Source organism: Podarcis raffonei, chromosome 12, assembly GCF_027172205.1.
Source record: "Podarcis raffonei isolate rPodRaf1 chromosome 12, rPodRaf1.pri, whole genome shotgun sequence".
Classification (NCBI taxonomy): Eukaryota; Metazoa; Chordata; class Lepidosauria; order Squamata; family Lacertidae; genus Podarcis; species Podarcis raffonei.
The window spans coordinates 7,468,593-7,490,736 of NC_070613.1; the positions used below are offsets into that span (position 1 = coordinate 7,468,593).

General features: G+C 47.2%; 1 protein-coding gene across 10 annotated transcripts in view; it reads right to left on the minus strand.

The window, feature by feature from the left end:
* ADCYAP1R1 (ADCYAP receptor type I) overlaps positions 1-22,144 on the minus strand; it is a 141,780-nt gene that overhangs the window by 65,095 nt on the left and 54,541 nt on the right. For all 10 annotated transcript variants that reach the window (XM_053359201.1, XM_053359199.1, XM_053359204.1 and 7 more), the window contains exons 3-4: positions 20,730-20,835; positions 3,794-3,901 (exon numbers count right to left, since the gene is read on the minus strand). In XM_053359201.1, the coding sequence (XP_053215176.1) occupies positions 3,794-3,901; positions 20,730-20,835 (214 nt within the window). The remainder of the gene's footprint in view (positions 1-3,793; positions 3,902-20,729; positions 20,836-22,144) is intronic.

Here is a 22,144-nt window from a genome sequence, read left to right on the forward strand (position 1 = left end):
AGTCAGCTTCTGATGCCTTCTATTCCCAGTCTTCTCCCTCTGATCACTCACTGTTGTCCTACCCCCAGTCCCTGGACTCTGAGCCTTCTCCCCTTGGGGGTTCCCCAGCTAATTCTTCCCACCATTCCTCTGCGTCCAACCAGTCCATAACACACAACTCCCATCATCCCTCACCATGTGCCATGCTCTAGCTGGGACTTATGGGAATTGTAGTTCAGCCAAAGTTGGATGGCCACAGGTTAGCCACCCCTGGTTTTAAAAATAGACAAAGCCACCAAATAATGCGGTGCCTTAGTTCTGGACCAGTGGGACGCGGGTGGCGCTGTGGGTAAAACCTCAGCACCTAGGACTTGCCGATCGTAAGGTCAGCAGTTCGAATCCCCGCGGTGGGGTGCGCTCCCGTCGTTCGGTCCCAGCGCCTGCCAACCTAGCAGTTCGAAAGCACCTCCGGGTGCAAATAGATAAATAGGGACCGCTTACCAGCGGGAAGGTAAACGGCGTTCCGTGTGCTGCGCTGGCTCGCCAGATGCAGCTTGTCACGCTGGCCACATGACCCGGAAGTGTCTGCGGACAGCGCTGGCTCCCGGCCTATAGAGTGAGATGAGCGCACAACCCTAGAGTCTGTCAAGACTGGCCCAAACGGGCAGGGGTACCTTTACCTTTACCTAGTTCTGGACCAAATTCCTCTTCTGCGTCAAGTTCCTCTTGTTCCTTGGACTAGTTTCTATATATTTTGCTTCTTTTTCGTTCCAAGGCTTTGATTGATGTTACCGGAGCCGCCGGCCTCATGGGTAACAAGCCTGCTCATCGCTTTCAAAAGATCCCAGCCGTTGTCATGGAGACTCCAGGCCTGCTGTTGCTTATCAGGGAGGAACTGATAAGAAAAAAATGTAACACATGTTGGCGATTGTATCTGCGGATCAGTCCCACCTCACCAGCTGTCGGTCGGGATAGAAAATATTACTTTCTTTCATGATTTGCCCTCATCAAAGAAAAGGAAAAAAAGAGGCCATTGATTCTGGCCTTGTCCTTCCAAAACTGAATTTCGGCCTGGTGTGAATGAACAGCCAAATGGCAGGGACTGTCGTAATATTGATTTCTGCAAGCCACTCTGAGACCCATTTCTGGCTGAAGGGTGGGGTATAAATGCTGTACATATGCACATCCATAAAGCAGCTGATGGGGTGATTTCTTCTTCTTCTTCTTTGGCGATCCCTCGTAGCCGAGTAAGATTGTCTTCCATAAGCACGGTTTTAACAATGAGTCCGTAAGTGACTGTGGAGGCCAGTTCTGGACCCACATGTCTTTCCACAGTGGGGACATTGGTTTCCAGGCAGGAGTTGATCACGTTGTGGATTTGCCAAGTGTGCCTTCCTCTTAGCGTATTTCTCCCTTGTGTCCTGAGTTCAAGCGTCTTCAAAGCCCATGACACCTTTGGTAAAGGCTGTTCTCCAGTTGGAGTGCTCGCAGGCCAGTGTTTCGCAATTGTTGGTGTTTATACTACATTTTTAAAGATTTGCCTTGAGACAGACTTTAAACCCTTTTTGTTGACCACCAGCATTACGCTTTCCAGTTTTAAGTTTGGAATAGAGTAGTTGCATTGGAAGACAATAATCAGGCATCCACACAACATGACCAGTCCAATAAAGTTGATGTTAAAGAATCATTGCTTCAACACTGGTGATATTTGCTTCTTCCAGTACAAGGTGGTGGACTCTCCTTCATTGGAAGTAAGCAGAGGTTGGATGGCCATTGCCAGGGATTTTTTTTGCTGTTATTCCCACATGGCTGATATTAGTCCACCTGTCTTCCCAAGTGAAGTGTAACATTTTTTGGAGACACTGTTGATAGAATTTTTCAAGAAGTTGGAGATGGTGTTTATAAGTGGTCCATGTTTCACAAGCATACAGTAAGGTTGTTAGTACAATAGCTTTGTAATCCCACCACCACCAGCAGCAGCAAAAGAAACAAAGAACTGTGGAGTTGGAAGGGACTTCAAGGATCATCTAGTCCAGCCCCCTGCAATGCAGGAATCTCAACTAAAGCATCCATGACAGATGGCCAGAAGCACCATGGTGGTCCATGTTCTGGTAAGCTCCTGATCAGGAACAAAGGAACCTGCTTTATACTGAGTCAGACCATTGATCCATCTAGCCTAGTGTTGTCTACGCAGACTGGAAGCGATTCTCCAGGGTTTCAGGAGGAGTCTTCCCCAGTTCTACCTGGAGATGCCAGTGACTGAATCCAAGACCTTCTGTGGGCAAATCAGAAGCTCTGCCACTGAGCTATGGCCTTTTCCCAGGACACTTTCTGTGAATACTGGCCTTGGATTAATCCTAGGTCTTAGTGCAGTGTTTCTCAAACTTGGGTCCCCAGCTGTTGCTGGACTACAACTCCCATCATCCCTAGCTAGCAGGACCAGTGGTCAGGGATAATGGGAGTTGTAGTCCAACAACAACTGTTTGAGAACCATTGTCTTAGTGTTTCAGGTATTGTCAGGATGCTGTCAGCAGCTCCCGGCTGGTTGCTCAGGAAAGTATAAAGACAAGGACAAGTTTTTTTATTTCAATCTTCACAGAGAGAGGCTATAGAACTCAGCCTCTTGGATAATGGTGTTGTCCTGAGTGAATCTCCACCCCCGTCTCTCCCACTTCCTCATTCGTCATTTCTACGGGTGTTGCTACGTGCCCTCTGTCTTTGAGCTCTTTGCTCTCCTACTTTCAAGGCTCACCGGGTTCTGGGAGAAGGAGGGTCTGGAATGCTTTCTAATGACAATGTATCAGCCGGGTGTTTTTCCAGCTCTCCCATGATTTCCCAGCTTTCCCCCTTTTCTGCCTCTGAGCTGTGACTTCCCTCAAACCCCTGTCTATACTGTCATCCTCTTCCTCCTCCCTGGAAGAGTCAGGATGGGGAGGTGGTCTCCACCATTCCTCCTCTGCCCAGTCCCTGACAGGTGTGTTATTGCCTGTGCGCAGTTGCGTCTTGCTTGGTTTGAGCATTCCAGGCCACCATACAAGGAGCAAAGCTCTCATATAATAATAATAATAATAATAATAATAATAATAATAATAATAATAATAATTTTTATTTATTTATACCCCGCCCTCCCCAGCCAAGGGCGGGCTCAAGGTGGCTAACAAGCAATAATAAAAACAAATTGAATGAATACAACTTAAAAACAACATTAAAATACAACGTTAAAATATTGAAACCTCATTGCAGGAGGAGAAAGGAAAAAAGAAAGGCCAGGCGGAACAACTCTGACTTACAGGCCCTGCAGAAAGAAATCAGATCCTGCAGGGCCCTGGTCTCATGAGGCAGAGCGTTCCACCAGGCCGGAGCCGGAGTTGAAAAGGCCCTGGCTCTGGTTGAGGTTAATCTAACTTCCTTAGAGCCCGGGACCACTAGGGTGTTGCTATTTATGGACCTTGAGGCTCTCCGTGGGGCATACTGGGAGAGGCGGTCCTGTACGTACGAGGGTCCTAGGCTGTGAAGGGCTTTAAAGGTCAAAACCAGCACCTTAAATCTGACCCTGTACTCCACCGGGAGCCAGTGCAGCTTGAAAAGCACTGGGTGAATATGCTCCCATGGCAGAGACCCCGTGAGGAGCCTCGCTGCAGCATTCTGTACCTGCTGGAGTTTCTGGGACAGCTTCAAGGGCAGCCCCGCGTAGAGCGAATTACAGTAGTCAAGCCTGGAGGTGACCGTCGCATGGATCACTGTGGCCAGGTCGGGGCGGGAAAGGTAAGGCAAATGTATGGCATAAGAACAACGAAGATTCAGGCAACGTTACCGTCATCGAAGTTGACCATTGTGAAGAGTGCTGGGCATTTGACGAAGACGACCTCGCCCACAAAGGCAGGCTTCCAACAGGTAATGTTATCCCACATCCCTGGGCATCCTGCGAAAGGGGGGGAAAGGTAAAGTGATTAAAAGCATTGCAGGCTGAGTCAAGCTGCCCCATTTGCTCTCCATATATGCCAGAGGTGAAGAACCATTCTTAGCCCAAGGACAAACTTCCAGGGCCGCTTACAAATAATGGATGAGGCAATAGTGGTCAGAGCAACGAATGTAGACCCCACCTTTGTACAGCAAGCTAGTTTCTATACACATTCACAAACTCCTCTCTGTCCTTCACCCAGGAAAGCAAGAGGAATTATCATAGTTCAAGGACACATTCCAGCCAGGCTACAACGCTCAAGGAGGATGCAAACCAAGGCCAGCAGGATGTGTGGCTGGGAATGGTGTGCTGCCTAGGGAGAGTCCCAAGGGCCACATAAAGAGGGCTTGAAGGGCCAAATTCAGCCACTGGAGCTGCGGTTCTTCCCCAACCCTGTTTTTTACTGATATTTCAGTGCCCTTTCTCTATTGGCAAAACCCAAGGCTGCTAAGAATGATGGACGGTTTGTTTGCTGAATTTGGAAATCACATTACAATAAAGAACAACAACAATAAAACAAACAATTGCAGGTCTCTCACGTGCTGTGATTACAGTATATTATTTCCATATATCTGGAAAGACGTATCAAGTGCGGAAATCAGGGAAGCAATGAGTAAAACAGCTATATAGCTTCTCCAAAGCTCAGGATGCGTCATGGGAGGTCACAAACCCTCGGGAGAAGCATTTAGGAACGTCAGGAATGGAAACTGTACCATGTCAAATTGATTAGATGTTGTTTAGCCCCTCGCTTTCCGGGTATCGTGCATTAATCTTTCAATGAGGGTCAGCCACCCAATGCGCCCATACCAATTTGCAGTCGAAAAAACCAGGGGTTTCCCCCCAGCTTCCAGCTATTGTTGATATGGCTGCAACCAAGAGGTAGTGAATAAGGTATTTATGAAGGAGCCAGTGAAAACAGAAATAAGAGTTACACAGGCTGTGTTGGGACCATCTGGTTCGCCATCTCAGATTTACAATCGAATCCCAAATGCCACAACCGCTCCATGTGGAGGTGGGAAGTCTGTTCTGAGCATCCCCTCCAGCACTCAGATGATAGGGATGGATTAACATGATTTAATTTTACCAGAGTGAGCTACCGGCAAGTGAATTAGATGCAGGCAGGCAGCCTCGTGGGCAGCAGTACTGAGAAACCCGGGTTTCCTAGCAGCAAGACACTTGACTGTCAGGACACAGTCAGGTAGCTGTCAGTACACGTAGAAGAAAGTCCTTCACACAGCACATAATTAAAGCTTAGAACTATGGAAGAAGTGAGGGCCACCAACCTACAGGTAGGTGACTTTAAAAGAGGATTTGTAGGGATATCGCGGAGTGGGGAGTGGGGTACGGAGGGAGCACACTTCCCCACCAGCAGGCAGCCACGTCTGCCTGCACGCGTGACCTTGGGGTGCAGGGAAACCCCCCCCCCAGACAAGCCATAGCTGTCTGGTACATCGTTCCACCTCTGCATGACCTTTCGCGATCTCAGCAGTTTGCGGTGTCCTGTCTGTAATCCTTTTCCATGAGACTTTTGTCTCCTACGTCGTACACTGTGCAAGGGGAAAATGACGCTGTGGAACAGATGCCAAAATAGCTTCGTACCACCCCACAATCTCGAGACGGAAGATGTGTAAAGGTCACAGCCCAAAAATGTATTTGCCTAGCTTGCATGTTTGTCTCAATAAAAGAAGGCTCCACAGGAATGGTGGTAGCTCACTCGCTCGCTTCAGACCACCTGTGCGCAGCTCACATCATGATCAACACCTGTCTTGGGCCTTCACTTCAAGGATTAGAGAAATTCATGGAGGAGAGGGCTATCGAAGGCGACTAGCCTTTATGGCTACGCTCTGCCTCCACTTCTGAATACCAGTTGATGTAAACCACAAGAGGCCACAAGTTGATGTTCTTAGCTGCAGCCGATCCTGGATCCCTGAGATCCAGTACGTTTCCGAGCACAATTCAAAGTGTTGGTGCTGACCGTTAAAGCCCTAAAACGCCTTGGTCCAGTATACCTGAAGGAGCTTTTCCACCCCCATTGTTCTGCCCGGACACTGAGGTCTTGCACCAAGGGCCTTCTGGCGGTTCCTCCTCTGCGAGAAGCCAAGTTACAGGGAACCAGGCAGAGGGCCTTCTCGGTAGTGGCACCCGCCCTGTGGAATGCCCTCCCACCAGATGTCAAAGAGGAAAACAACTACCAGATTTTTAGAAGACATCTGAAGGCATCCCTGTTTAGGGAAGCTTTTAATGTTTAATAGGTTATTGTATTTTGATGTTCCATTGGAAGCCGCCTAGAGTGACTGGGGAATATTATTATTATTATTATTATTATTATTATTATTATTGACAATATGCTGAAAATTTCCACTAGGGACTGTGAATGTCCATCTATCCCCTCCAATCTGGTGCAACGGAATGGCCCTGATCTGACATGGATCCAAGCCCTGAACTGAATCATGGGCCTTGCACAGTTTTTACTTAGGTATTTGAAACCCAATTAAAAATGCAGTTGATGGAGGAGAGAGGAGGAGAAGCTGTCTGTCTGCAAAGGGTACTCTTGATGACTCTTCGTAAGCTCATGTATTGCCATGGGTTCTGTGAATAAGTTTCTCTATAAGGTAAAGGTAAAGGGACCCCTGACCATGAGGTCCAGTCGTGACCGACTCTGGGGTTGCGGCGCTCATCTCACTTTATTGGCTGAGGGAGCCGGCGTACAGCTTCCGGGTCATGTGACCAGCATGACTAAGCCGCTTCTGGAGAACCAGAGCAGCACACGGAAACGCCGTTTACCTTCCCGCCGGAGCGGTATCTATTTGTCTACTTGCACTTTGACGTTCTTTCGAACTGCTAGGTTGGCAGGAGCAGGGAGCGAGCAATGGGAGCTCACCCCGTTGCGGGGATTCGAACCGCCAACCTTCTGATCGGCAAGCCCTAGGCTCTGTGGTTTAACCCACAGCGCCACCCTTGTCCTTAAGCTTCTCTATACAGGAGTCTAATTTCATGCAGAAAAAAAACTGGTATGAAAGGAGGTTATTCTTATCATTACAGATGTTACACAAATGACAAATGCACAGATGTTGAAGAACGCATAATGAAAAAAGCGCATAATTGCAAACAAAAACTGTAAAAACAGGTTTTGAGATTGTTCTGGTCTGGGAGTTCTTTGAAGCGAGTAAGGCATTTAAAAAAAACACATTGCCATAATATCTATTCCCTGGGCGCCTCTTCTTCAATCCATGAGTTTTCCATCAGGGCTATAACATAAAAGACAAGCTGTTGGTGCTACTATTAGAGGGGGGCAGGAATCCCCAGTCTTATTCCGTTATGGTGCTTCTGATCTGCTCTGCCTTGTGCATACCAATCCTCCAAAATCCTGGTTTAATTAGGATAATTTAAAAAATTGCTGCTGGAATGGGAGAGAAAATTGCAATTTGACACGTTCAGTTTGCCGCGGACTGTCTCGCCAGAGTGGTGCATGCTCTGGTTATCTCTCGCTTGGACTACTGCAATGCGCTCTATGTGGGGCTACCTTTGAAGGTGACCCGGAAGCTACAACTAATCCAGAATGTGGCAGCTAGACAGGTGACTTGGAGCGGCCACTGAGACCATATAACACCGGTCTTGAAAGACCTACATTGGCTCCCAGTACGTTTCCGAGCACAATTCAAAATGTTGGTGCTGACCTTTAAAGCCCTAAATGGCCTCAGTCCAGTATACCTGAAGGAGCGTCTCCACCTCCATCGTTCTGCCCGGACACTGAGGTCCAGTGCCGAGGGCCTTCTGGCGGTTCCCTCATTGCGAGAAGTGAGGTTACAGGGAACCAGGCAGGGGGCCTTCTCGGTAGTGGCGCCCGCCCTGTGGAACACCCTCCCACCAGATATCAAAGAGAAAAATAACTACCAAACTTTTAGAAGACATCTAAAGGCAGCCCTGTTTAGGGAAGCTTTTAATGTTTAATAGGTTACTGTATTTTAGTGTTTTGTTGGAAGCCACCCAGAGTGGCTGGGGGGACCCAGCCAGATGGGCGGGGTATAAATAATAATTATATTATTATTATTATTATTGCATTCTACCTGCCACCTTCATCAATAATGGGTCCCTTGTGTATTGGTGAAACATGTCTGAATAGCAGGAGATTTTCCAGGAGATGCCGGGAATCAAACATGGGACCTTCTGCCTGGAAAGCAGACGTTCTACCACTGAGCTGTGGCCGCTTTCCTTATGACCTAAATTTCCTTCTTGGCCCACTGGTAATGGACATGAAATGGCTTGTCAATACATCCCCACTGACACCCCTGGGACTGACTTCCAGATCGTGTGCACGGAATCAGGTTGTGAGCATGCGTCCCTGTGAGTCAATGGTGCATTGAACACACGGGGAAAGCGAAGAGGTAGCCAGCGCATTGTGTTTGCACCACATTTCTCTGCCAGCTTTGGGAACAGCGCTTTCTTCTCCCAGGCTCTTATTCATAAAGCTAACCCTTCACAACACAAGTGTGAAAAGAGGCTCCTCTTTCAAGTCCTCTCAATAGCGTCTCAAAAGGTAACGCCGGCGCCAAGTCATTTACATAGCAAAATATTTCACACATGGGAAAATGGGTTTTTGAAAGGATGGGATCTCTTATCTGCAACTGGGAAAGGAGAAACCTTTTATTCCTTCCCAGTTGCTCGCATTATTCCTGGCTGTTGGATAGTTTATTCTGAGATGCAGTTTGCTTGTTATTGTTCTCACTTTTAACAACAACAAAATAGGTAAAGGGTTTAAAAGAACAACAACAACAAAACACAACCATGCAGAAGTTTTAATGGCTTCCAGTGCACCGGAGCTAGTTGATCAGGGTAGAGCGCTTAACAGGGAAATCGCAGAACTGGATAAAATACTGGGGTGAGGTTCACTGAATACTAACCTGATTTCCATAATGTAGGCTCCTTGGCAAACGTAAGACCATAAGAAGAGCCTTTCAGATCAGGCCATGATGAAGTAAGGGTAGCGAAAATGCAGCTAAGGAGCTCAAATCATAAACAATATGACTGACACACTTCTTTGGAAATTAAAGCAATGTCCAGACTTCAGCATTCAAAAACTTTACTTGCAGAAGCTTATAATTGTAGATGAATTAAAACATAATATTTACAGTCACATACTTATTCAAACATGGGCTTACAGTCTGTTCTTTTAACTTCCAAACAACTGTATTTTCCTCTTTCCAGAGCTCAGCACTCAGCCTTCTGTATCTCATTGAGGCCATGCTTTGCAGCTTCTATGAGAGATTTCCACATTTCGAAACCTTCTGATCAGCAAGTCCTAGGCTCTGTGGTTTAACCCACAGTGCCGCCCACGTCCCATGGAGTATTTAGCCACTTGCCAAATGTGGCCACTTGCCTTGGTTTCTCCAAGGCCTGATATGAAAAATCCTGGTTGAGTCATGGCTGAGGGAAAAAGTCAGAGATGACCAAGCTTCATGCCAACAGGTATGGCAGCTTTCCATGTGTGGTTTTGACATGGCCTGGGTCTCTCATGCAGGAAGGGGGCAAACAGAGAGCTGAGAAGATGTGTGGAGAGAAGGTAACATTGAGAAAGGAAAGGTGTTGCTTTCAGGCAAGACCACAAACAGAGCCAGAAACACTGTTTGAAAACAAATGACACAGGATATATTGGAGACAGCTTTAACTGCAAAGCTTGGCTAATTAAATCGGGGGCTTGGGAAGGGTGGTGCGGAGAGGCAGGCAGGGCTCTTTTTGGCTCACACAAACTGTTCTCATCTCATCAAGAGTCTGCTCTTGGAACAACATTTACTATTCTCTTTGTGAGTCAGAGCGACTGCTCAGCTGAGTTTCCCAGAGCTGTGGCTTGTGTGCTGCCATTATACAACACAGGCTTTCCAGAGGTGTTCGTCTGTGTATGAATAAATAAATAAAACGCATCCATGTTCTGGACTGGGGAAAGATATGTCATGCAAATCATTTTTCAAAGGCTGTCATATTTCATATCCAGCCGGAGGGTGGGAGGAAACGCAATTTAGGATTCCACTGGCTCAGCGCTGCCACTGATCAAGACCCTTCTGAAATTCCAAGATCAAAATAAGATACCGTCTAATGAATTCCTCTCCAAATACAGGCATATTCTTTCTTGCTTTTTTTAAAAAGTTGGGTAAATCATTGCATATTTATTTATTGCACTTATAGTCCACCTTTTCTCCAAGAGCTCAAGGTGGTGTACTTGGACCCCCTCTTCTCATTTAATCACCACAACAACCTTGTGAGGTAGGCCATTGTGGTGTAGTGGTTAAGAGCGGTAGTCTCTTAATCTGGTGAACCGGGTTCGATTCCCCGCTCCTCCACATGCAGCTGCTGGGTGACCTTGGGCCAGTCACACTTCTTTGAAGTCTCTCAGCCCCACTCACCTCACAGAGTGTTTGTTGTGGGGGAGGAAGGGAAAGGATAAGGTTAGCCACTTTGAGATTCCTTAAGGGGAGTGAAAGGCGGGATATCAAATCCAAACTCTTCTTCTTCTTCATAGCTGCGTGGGGATTTGAACCTAGGTCCAAGTCTGGCACTCTAACCACTACACCACACTGTCTTGTATATGTTGAGGTGGTGCCCTTAGTACAGCAGTAGAGCACATGCTTGGTAGGAAGAATGTCCCAGGTTTACTCCCAGGCATTTCCAATTAAAAGAGTCTCAGGTAGCAGGACAGGGAATGTCTCCTGCCAAGCATAGCCAAGGCATAAAGGTAAAGGGTAAAGGGACCCCTGACCGTTAGGTCCAGTCGTGGCCGACTCTGGGGTTGTGGCGCTCATCTCGCTTTATTGGCTGAGGGAGCCAGCGTACAGCTTCCGGGTAATGTGGCCAGCATGACTAAGCCGCTTCTGGCGAACCAGAGTAGCGCACGGAAACACCGTTTAACTTCCCGCCAGAGCGGTACCTATTTATCTACTTGCACTTTGATGTGCTTTCAAACTGCTAGGTTGGCAGGAGCAGGGACTGAGCAACAGGAGCTCACCCCGTCACAGGGATTTGAACTGCTGACCTTCTGATCGGCAAGTCCTAGGCTCTGTGGTTTAACCCACAGCGCCACCCGCGTCCCTACTCGTATGCATGGTAGGCACCATAAGAACCACCCCTAATTTCCTTCCCATATGGGAGGAAAGGTTTCTCCTAAGCTGGCGGCTGCTGCGATGCATTCATCCATCACCGAAAAGCACTGTGCTTTGTATTTTTTACCAGTATGCAGATTTAATTGACTGTGGAATCGATTCCAGCTCATACAATTAATTGGTTTAAGTGGTTGAGTTTTAAGCTCTTCAGAAGCCAAAGAGGGTAAGCGGCCGGATGGTGGTGGTTGGTGAGAATAATGGCATCTTCCCTGTGTGCTACACATTTATATTTTTGGCAACAACCAAAAAAGGAGCCCGAGGAGAAGGATAGCACCAGAGCAGTTTGCAACTGGGCACAGTCTCCATTGGACAGAAGGGCATTTCAGAAGCACATTCACTGAGCCAGTGTGGCATAATTGTTAGAGTGTCAGACTAGGGCCTGAGAGATCAGGGTTCAAATCCCCACTTGGCCATGAAGCTGACTGGGTGACCTTGGACCAGTCAGTGCCTTTCGGCCTCACCTACCTCACAGGGTTTTGGGGATGAAATGAGGAGGGGGAGAATCTCAAGCTCTTGAAAGGTGGGATATAAATGCAATAAGTAAATGAGGAGAGAGCAGTCCCCATGGCAACGTGATTACCGACTCCACCCCCTGACCGCCACACGTTCACTAGGAGCTGTGGATTGAGACCCTGCACATGCAGATGTGCACAGAAAACTCCTCAGAGCAGACAGGAGCCCAAATTACACAGGGTTCCAGATTGTGTGGAGAAGCTGTTGTCCACAGAGAAGCTCTCCATCTTGGCCACATGGAGGGCAAATGTGGTGGGGCTGGTGGGCACAAAACCCTGTCTGTTTAATGAACAACTGGAGGTGACTTCTGAAAGTGGTCAGAGACTGTGCCTCTGGGTCCTTGTCTGCTTCTGCAACTGCTTGAGATCCATAGGGGAACCTGGTACCACCACATCACAATTCAAAGTCAAGCAGAGAACATTCAGGACCCTGGACAGCTCCAGTGCCTCCCTCTGAAACAGCTAGGAGAGACATTGTCTTTGCTGGGAGCAAATTCCACCTGTTGTCTACGTGGGGCTACCTTTGAAGGTGACCCGGAAACTACAACTAATCCAGAATGCGGCAGCTAGACTGGTGACTGGGGGCGGCCGCCGAGACCACATAGCACCGGTCTTGAAAGACCTACATTGGCTCCCAGTACGTTTCCGAGCACAATTCAAAGTGTTGGTGCTGACCTTTAAAGCCCTAAACGGCTTCAGTCCAGTATACCTGAAGGAGCGTCTCCACCTCCATCGTTCTGCCTGGACACTGAGGTCCAGCGCCGAGGGCCTTCTGGCGGTTCCCTCATTGCGCGAAGCAAAGCTACAAGGAACCAGGCAGAGGGCCTTCTCGGTAGTGGCGCCCACCCTGTAGAACGCCCTCTCATCAGACGTCAAAGAGATAATAAACTACCTGATATTCAGAAGACATCTGAAGGCAGCCCTGTTCAGGGAAGTTTTAAATGTGTGATGTTTTAGTGTATTTTTGGTCTTTGTTGGAAGCTGCCCAGATGGGCGGGGTACATATAAATTATTGTTGTTGTTGTTGTTGTTGTTGTTGTTGTGGCATAATCTGTTTCAATGGATGAGCTCGTTGGCTCTCATCTCACCTTATTTTTGAAGCGTTTGGCTTCTGCAATGCTGGGGAGACGAGAGGATAGTGACACAAGAATGTAAGAAGAGTCGACTAGATCAGCCCAATGGCTCATCTAGTCCAGCGCCTTGTTCTCATAGGGGATGATCAGATGCTTCAATGGCAAAACAGCAAGGAGGACCCAAACACAAGACCAGCCTTTCCTCCTGTGGTTTCCAGAAGCATTGAAGATGGCTCAGAAACTTCAGTTGGTCCAAGATGCAGCGGACGTATTTTGTTGGCTGGGGTTCCTTTCAGATCTTGCCAAACCCCTGTTTCAACATAGCTGCCTTGGTTGCCGGTCCATTTCTGGGCCCAGTTGAAGGTACTCGTGTTGGTCTAAATGCCGCCAAATGCCTCTGGCCTCAGATCCCTGTTGGACTGCCCTCTTTCCTGCAGACGCTCTCGGCTGCTAAGATCAGTCTAGAACAGGGGTAGGCAAACTAAGTCCCGGGGGTCGGATCCAGCCCAATCGCCTTCTCAATCCAGCCCACGGACGGTCCGGGAATCAGCGTGTTTTTACATGAGTAGAATGTGTCCTTTTATTTAAAATACATCTCTGGGTTATTTGTGGGGCCTGCCTGGTGTTTTCACATGAGTAGAATGTGTGCTTTTATTTAAAATGCATCTCTGGGTTATTTCTGGGGCATAGGAATTCGTTCTTTTTTATTATTATTCAAAATATAATCCAGCCCACCACATGGTCTGAGGGACGGTGGACCGGTCCCCTGCTGAAAAAGGTTGCTGACCGCTGGTGTAGAATGACCTCTTGTTCACCCTGGCTTTTGACACGTGAGGTGTGTATTTTAAAGACCCACGTCATTTTTGCAATTTAAGCTGTTTTAAATTGTTTTCTTTTTGTGTGAAATCATTTTTATTTGACTTTACAGATATAAATTTATAACATTCTGAATGCATATCCATATATAGAGATTACTCTGACTCTTGAGACTTCCCCACATCCCTTCCATAGGTCCTATTGTCAACATTTTACAACTGCATATTATTCTATATTTTAAATCAATCCAAATTATCCATAGTATTTATTACATTGCAAGTTGGTTTCAAATCCTGCTAATGTTTCCACCTGCCTGCAGTGGTTTCCTAGATAAATTATATCCCCCCCCCCCAATTCTTTTTTTAAAGTTTTTGTCCTCTTGGTTCCTGAGATTTCCAGTCAGCTTTGCCATTTCAGAGTAGTCCAAAAGCTTAGCTTGCCATTCCTCTCTGTTTTTTAATTGTTTTCAATATTGTGCGTTATAGCGTTGTAACCCATCCCGGGACCTTAGGGTGAAGGTGGGTAACAACAACAACATTCTTAGTCCAGGTACAAAGCAAAGCAAACAAGCACTCATTTAGCTGCCCCAGTTTGGAAGAAGGTGAGTTATGAGCTCTTCAGAACTCCATCATATCCTTCTTAGTCTCCGGCTGATTAATTGTCTGCCTTAAAGGTAAAGGGAACCCTGACTATTAGGTCCAGTTGTGACCGACTCTGGGGTTGCGGCGCTCATCTCGCTTTATTGGCCGAGGGAGCCGGCATACAGCTTCCAGGTCATGTGGCCAGAATGACTAAGCCACTTCTGGCAAACCAGAGCAGCGCACGGAAACGCCGTTTACCTTCCCGCCGGAGTGGTACCTATTTATCTACTTGCACTTTGACATGCTTTCGAACTGCTAGGTTGGCAGGAGCAGGGACTGAGCAACGGGAGCTCACCCCCTCGCAGGGATTAGAACCGCAGACCTTCTGATCAGCAAGTCCTAGGCTCTGTGGTTTAACCCACAGCGCCACCCGCGTCCCAATTGTCTGCCTTATAACTGATCAAATAAAAGCAACTGGCGGCCAAAAACAACAACTTCCACAGCTTGTGGCTGCAAATTCCGTACGTGTGTTGTGTGGATCAATCTGTTGCTTGATTTCTCCTGAATTGATGCCTGCCCCCATCCATTTCACTGGTTTCCCCTTGGATTCTAGCACGTTGGAGAAAAAGTTCTCTCGATCCCCCTTCCCCGCACAAAGAATTGCATCAATTATCATGCGCAGACATGCGCACGCTAAACTGCCTCTGGAAGATGAGACGTCTGGCAATGTGCAAAGCAGAGGTGGTTGGGGTGATGCCTTTTCTGGTGACAATCTAGGCAAACGAGCTTTGTTGTTGTTCTAACATGAAAGTGAATAATAAACTCAGCAAAGGATGGGAGTATGCGCGTTTGGGGCAGTTGGTGAGAGAGATGGCTGGCGATTAGGTTTTGCATTGCCAGGCGCTGTGGGAGAGACAATTTCACAGATGCACGCTTTGGAAGGGGGAAAAAAATAAAACTCTTTTGTGCTCAGCAGCAAGATGGTGCCTCCCGGCTGCGCCACAGTGGCGAGGGAATGCTCCTCGCCTGGCCCTTTCATTGCAATGCCTCATCAATCTCCTGCCTTTCCAAAGCTTTCTTCAGGAAGCTGTTTTCATTTCCCCTGGCCCTGCTTGGAGTGTGGGATGGAATGATTCACTCTGCGTCCACAACCCTGGCCCTTGCAGCTGGGTACAGACAGCAGCGGAGCAAGCTGATCGGGCGCTGGTAGGGGGAACCGAGGCAGAACGCTCCGTGGGGCCTCGGAGGAGTCTGCCTGCCTCCTCCCACTCAGCCACCCTACAGCTGAGGGGGAGGCAATGGGCGGACTGTTTGGGGCAGAGCGGAGCCTGCGGGACCCTGGAGAGACGCCCGCCATAATCAGAAACGAGAGTCCTAGCCAGGCTTCTTCTATGGGCAGTTAGCCCTGCCTTCTGCCTGTTACCAGACCATAAGACGCACCTAGTTTTTGGAGGAGGAAAACAAGAAAAAATATATACTGAATCTCAGAAGCCAGAACAGCAAGAGGGATCGCTGCGCAGTGAAAGCAGCAATCCCTCTTGCTGTTCTGGCTTCTGGGATAGCTGCGCAGCCTGCATTCGCTCCATAAGACGCACACACATTTCCCCTTACTTTTTAGGAGGGAAAAAGTGAGTCTTATAGAGCGAAAAATGCGGTACTTTTTGCTTGGGAAAGAATGAGAGGAATGGGGCTTCTCCCTTTTGGGTTTTCAAGCATGCAGATGCTAAAAAAAAACCCCAAGATGCTTTCCTACTAATTTTAACTTTGGATCTCATGATAAGAGTAGGGAAGGGAGGGGAAGAGAAATGCAATTCATTTCGCTTTTATAAGTGAGCCTACCCATTTCTCCCTTTCCAGACCAGTAGGCAAAGCGAAACACAGCCGTCCACACTTCTCTGAATTTTGCAATCCAATTCCTCCAGCCAAGTAACGCACACAAGAACACAGACACTGGGGTAAAAGTGTGTGTGAAAATGCAAAGATGAGTGAAGGTGCCTTCCAAAACAATGCATTAGGCAAGGAAAAATTGCATTGCAATGTTGTGTGACTTCAGTGTCTAAAATCCCTGGTAGAGGACAAGGATCCTGAGATCACGTTAAGGGTAGCCAAATTCTATGCGATTGCCATAAAACTTAGGGAACAAGCTGTGCTATTATAATGAGTAAGGCTTTAAACGATAATTTTAGGTTATATGTTAGTGACTAAGTTTTAATTTATATATATTTTTAACTGTTGCTATATCTGAATTTTCCCTGTTATGCCTAATTGCAAATTCAAATGTATCCCTATCGTGTTTTATGTCTTCCTTGATACTGTATGTGGGCTGGAACTGGTCTGTGACCGAAATAATAAAATTCATTCATTCAATGTTGTGCGTGTTAGGCACAGAGGCATTCAATGTGAACAGCTCTTAAAAATAAATATGTAACCTGATGTGACAACGTGGAGCCACAAAATAGTGGAAAAATGAGAATCTGGGAGGATTGGAAATCGAAGGCCCTCTCATCATTGTGAAGCAAGGAAGTCACACTATATATGGAGGGGAGGGGAGGGCTAGACTCACAACTGGCCACCCTCCTGCCAATCACCAGATCTCATAGGGCATCGGGAGGGTTGTCATGTCAATCTGTGTCTGTAAAGACACCTGCTTCTTGGGAGAAAAGCAATGACAAACCTAGACAGCATCTTAAAAAGCAGAGACATCACCTTGTCAACAAAGGTCCGTATTGTTAAAGCTATGGTTTTCCCAGTAGTGATGTATGGAAGTGAGAGCTGGCCCATAAAGAAGGCTGATCGCCGAAGAATGCATGCTTTTGAATTCTGGTGCTGGAGGAGACTCTTGAGAGTCCCATGGACTGCAAGAAGATCAAACCTCTCCATTCTGAAGGAAATCAGCCCTGAGTGCTCACTGGAAGGACAGATCCTGAAGCTGAGGCTCCAAGACTTTGGCCACCTCATGAGAAGAGAAGACTCCCTGGAAAAGACCCTGATGTTGGGAAAGATGGAGGTACAAGGAGAAGTGGACGACAGAGGACGAGATGGTTGGACAGTGTTCTCGAAGCTACCAGCATGAGTTTGACCAAACTGCGGGATGCAGTGGAAGACAGGAGTGTCTGGCGTGCTCTGGTCCATGGGGTCACGAAGAGTCGGACACGGCTAAACGACTAAACAACAACAACAAACTCTTAAGAAGAGTTTTGGATTGGATTTGATATCCCACTTTATCACTACCCTAAGGAGTCTCAAAGCGGCTAACATTCTCCTTTCCCTTCCTCCCCCACAACAAACACTCTGTGAGGTGAGTGGGGCCGAGAGACTTCAGAGAAGTGTGACTAGCCCAAGGTCACCCAGCAGCTGCATGTGGAGGAGCGGGGAATCGAACCCGGTTCACCAGATTGCAAGACTACACCTCTTAACCACTACACCACACTTGCCCTCTTACACTGCAGGGGTATTCCAATGGGTCTTTCCCTTGCTTTCTGTCACTCTGCAGCCTTTAAAAGTGGCAGGATTTTTCCTACAAAAAGTGCTTGCACATGTTCCTTCCCACTGCGGCTGGAATTTTGCGGCACCTGATGCCATATGCGATGTCAGGTGTCAGAAAGGTGTGTGTGGCGCCTACGAAGAAGATTGGCAGGCCAATTTCCAAGACCTGGTGGGCCAGATTAAGCCCATGGTCCAGACATTCCCTGCCCCTGGTGTATGATGTGTGAATAATACTTCGCTGTGAGATTATTATGCAAAAATGTTTGATTGGCAGAGTTTGCACTGAGCAGAGAATTCAAGTATCTTCGGACTGGCTTCTCTTCCTTTTAATAATAATAATAATAATAATAATAATAATAATAATAATAATAAATGTATTTATACCCTGGCCACCTGGCTGGGTCCCCCCAGCCACTCTGGGTGGCTTCCAACAAAACACTAAAATACAATAACCTATTAAACATTAAAAGCTTTCTTAAACAGGGCAGCCTTCAGATGTCTTCTAAAAGTCTGGTAACAGATAGGTAGCCGTGTTGGTCTGCCATAGTCAAAACAAAAATATTTTTTCCTTTCAGTAGCACCTTAAAGACCAACTAAGTTAGTTCTTGGTATGAGCTTTCGTGTGCATGCACACTTCTTCAGATACACTGAATTGTATGAAAGTCTGGTAGTTATTTTTCTCTTTGACATCTGGTGGGAGGGCATTCCACAAGGCGGGCGCCACTACCGAGAAGGCCCTCTGCCTAGTTCCATGTAACTTCACTTCTCGCAGTGAGGGAACCACCAGAAGACCCTCGGCGCTGGACCTCAGTGTCCGGGCTGGATGATGGGGGTGGAGATGCTCCTTCAGGTATACTGGACCAAGGTCATTTAAGGCTTTAAAGGTCAGCACCAACACTTTGAATTGTGCTCGGAAACGTACTGGGAGCCAATGTAGGTCTTTAAAGACCGGTGTTATGTGGTCTCGGCAGCCGCCCCTAGTCACCAGTCTAGCTGCCACATTCTGGATTAGGTGTAGTTTCTGGGTCACCTTCAAAGGTAGCCCCATGTAGACATCAGGTAGGACTTGCTCCCAGCAGAGAGAATGCCTCCCAGAATGCCACTCCCAGTCACCAGTCTAGCTGCCACATTCTCTTTCACACTTTCCCTGGAGTAGGAAAAGGTCCCATTGAGAGGTTCCCCTGCAATGACAAGGGAGAGTAGCATTTGCATTCCGACAGCGTTTCTCCCTTCTCTGCCCTCTGCCATTGACTCGAATGTTTTTTATGCTTCGTTTTCTGCCAAAGACAAAACGAGCGAGCAGTACCTTTCCCTCCCCTACCAGCTGTCTCATTTAATCTGCCTTATTTCTTCGAGCTGCCAACAAGAAACCGATTACGAGGGTCCCAATCCAATAAGGACCTTCAGTCTGTATTGGATCTGAAACTGCTTTTACACATGAGATCGTGCTTGAATATATATATATGACGCGGGTGGCGCTGTGGGTAAAAGCCTCAGCGCCTAGGGCTTGCCGATCGAAAGGTCGGCGGTTCGAATCCCCGCGGCGGGGTGCGCTCCCGCTGCTCGGTCCCAGCGCCTGCCAACCTAGCAGTTCGAAAGCACCCCCGGGTGCAAGTAGATAAATAGGGACCGCTTACTGGCGGGAAGGTAAACGGCGTTCCGTGTGCTGCGCTGGCTCGCCAGATGCAGCTTGTCACGCTGGCCACCTGACCCGGAAGTGTCTTCGGACAGCGCTGGCTCCCGGCCTCTTAAGTGAGATGGGCGCACAACCCCAGAGTCTGTCAAGACTGGCCCGTACGGGCAGGGGTACCTTTACCTTATATATATATATATATATATATATATATATATATATATATATATAACAAAAGGTTTTTAATTGCTTTTTAAAGTGTTTGCGCCCATGAAATTGCATAATTGTTTTCACTGCTCATGTGTTTTTCTTGTGAAATTGCTTCAAGATATTTTGCGGAAATTGATTCATAAATGGAACTAAAGAAAGGAAATCTTTAAAGCGGGGGTGGGGTGGGAGCCTCCACAATGTGGGCTACAATTAAAATACAATATAGCATAGGTACGACAATAAGAGCATCAGAAGCCAGTCAAAATGAACCACAAACGTCCAGCACAAAGAAGACCAAAATACAGGACATAGTTGCAACAAAAGCCTTCAGCGGAACATAGTGAAAAGTGGAAGTGTGTACATTTAGGAGGTCTGCTGCGTCTTTGCATTGTCAGTTTCACTCTGAACTTTGTAAGTCAACCCCCAACTCTTGAAGAATGAATGAATGAATGAAGGAAGGAAGGAAGGAAGGAAGGAATGAATGAATGAATGAATGAATAAATAAATAAATAAATAAATAAATAAATAAATAAATAAAATTTTTATTTATACCCTGCCTTTCCCACTTCAGAAAACCAGGCTCAGGGTGGCTAACAATAAATTTAAAACACTTAACTGATGCAACAAAAAACAGCATAAAATACAGTATAAAATGTGAATAACAATACATTCAGAATTCAAAAATCAATATAGGGGGAAATACATCCAATAAACATTAGATGATCACCAGGGCTAGCTGGCTAAATTAGTCCTATTTGAGCCAGCGAGGAGACCAGAGGAGAATTAGCTGTGGGATCCCAGAGCCTGTAATCTTCATAAAAAGGGGAGGGGGAGGGAAGGAAGGGGAATAAAAGATCAGGCTAAGTTCAAGTTGAAAGCCAGGTGGAATAGCTCTGTCTTACAGGCCCTGTGGAAGGAAGTTAAATCCTGCAGGGCCCTGATCTCATAGGACAGAGCATTCCACCAGGTCGGAGCCATCACTGAGAAGGCCCTGGCCCTGGTGGAGGATAATCTGACTTCCTTAGGGCCCGGGACCTCTAAACTATGATTATTCATGGACCTTAAGGTCCTCTGCGGGGCATACCAGGAGAGGCGGTTCCGTAAATACAAAGACCCTAAGCCACAAAGGGCTTTAAAGGTCAAAACCAGCACCTTAAACCTGACCCGATACTCTATCGGGAGCCAGTGCAAGAAGAGATAAAGGACAGGGGCATTAACCAACATGTCCCCACCTACCTTCCGATGTTTCCCAGGCATTCCTTCCTTTCCCAGCTCTGGAAAAACTGCAAGGGTGCGTGCTGAGTTGGGGTATGCCCTAAAAACGTACCTGGAGCCGATTCGTTCAGTGGCATTAAGGCGTTCAGCTTCCGGATGGTCTCCAAGCAGGCCTCTTGCTCCTTCCTGATGAAACAGTCTGAATGCATCGGAGCAGCCTGAAAACGAAGAGGAAAAAGGCTCGTCTTAACAAATAGACGGATGGTCTATTTTCACTCTCCTGGAGGAAGCCTAAACTACAGTATTGGGGGTGGTGGGAAAGGAAGAGAGGCAAAGATACCTATATTTAGAGAAAAACATTATGCCAAGGGGAGTGGGTTGTAGCTCAGCTGGTGTCAGGGATTGTGCTGAGGAGGGCTGCACTGAGGAGGAATGGTGGGATCCTCCCCCTCCCCCTCCTCCTGCTCCGGATCCTGGATCTTCCCAGGAGCCGGAGGGCAGTATAGATTTGGAACAGTGGCTTGCAGAGGGACGTAGTTCAGAAGGCAGAAGCTGGGAAATACTGGATGGGAAACAGCTAGGAGAAGAAGCACTGGGAGGGAGGGAGTTAACAGATTCACTGTCTCTGGAAAGCATTCACCCGCTCAGGCCAAGGTCAAGGAGAGCTGATAAGGTGGCAGCACAGAAAACACAGTGGTTGTGAGATCAGGTTACAAGACGCAGTAGTGACATGGGTGACTAGGGAGGAAGTGGGTGAAGCCCTTAATTGGGAGCACCACCATTCCTAGGAATGGATTATTTGTTCTCTCGCTGTGATCATTAAAGTTTATAACTGGTAAGAAGACTCCTTTTCCTTTGTTCTGTTTATCTACTGCCAAAAGGAGTGAGGAAGCCGATTCGTTGAAGCCTGACAGTTGGTAGTGTTGGCTCAGGGGAAAATTGTACAGAAAGGAGAATTCAGGGCTGCCAAGATCCAAGTTTGGGGCTCTCTTTGGTGATAGAACCCCAGCGGAGATTTAAAATCACAAAAAATCACAGCCAAGCAAAGCATGGCTCAGACCTGTAAAATGTGCCCTTCCAAGTTCCTTCCAAAGTTTCCCTCCTCCCTTAGCATAGGAAAAGACCACACATTTGTTAAGTTTAAAATGGCTTACTTACAAACTCTCCGAAGGTCAGGTTCATGTGCTATTCGATACAGCATTCAGAAAAAGTTGCACTGGCAATGAAATTGGGCTTACAGAGCAGTAGTGAAAGTTTCTAAATTTTTAGTATAGGAACTAGAGTGGCTTGTGAGAGCCATGTGGTCTGAGCTGGAGCAACATCTCCACCTTTTGAGTTTCTCATGCAGACTGGGAACGAACAGTAGGCTTGATTACTTGTTTCCTCCCAAGGTAAGGGAAGTGACCAAGGCTAAGTCTGGCAGGACTTTATGGGATTAATGCCTTCATGCATTAATTAAACCTAAGCACATTGGTTATATGAGGATGGCTATCCCACGGGTGAAACATCTGCCTTGCATGCTGCTGC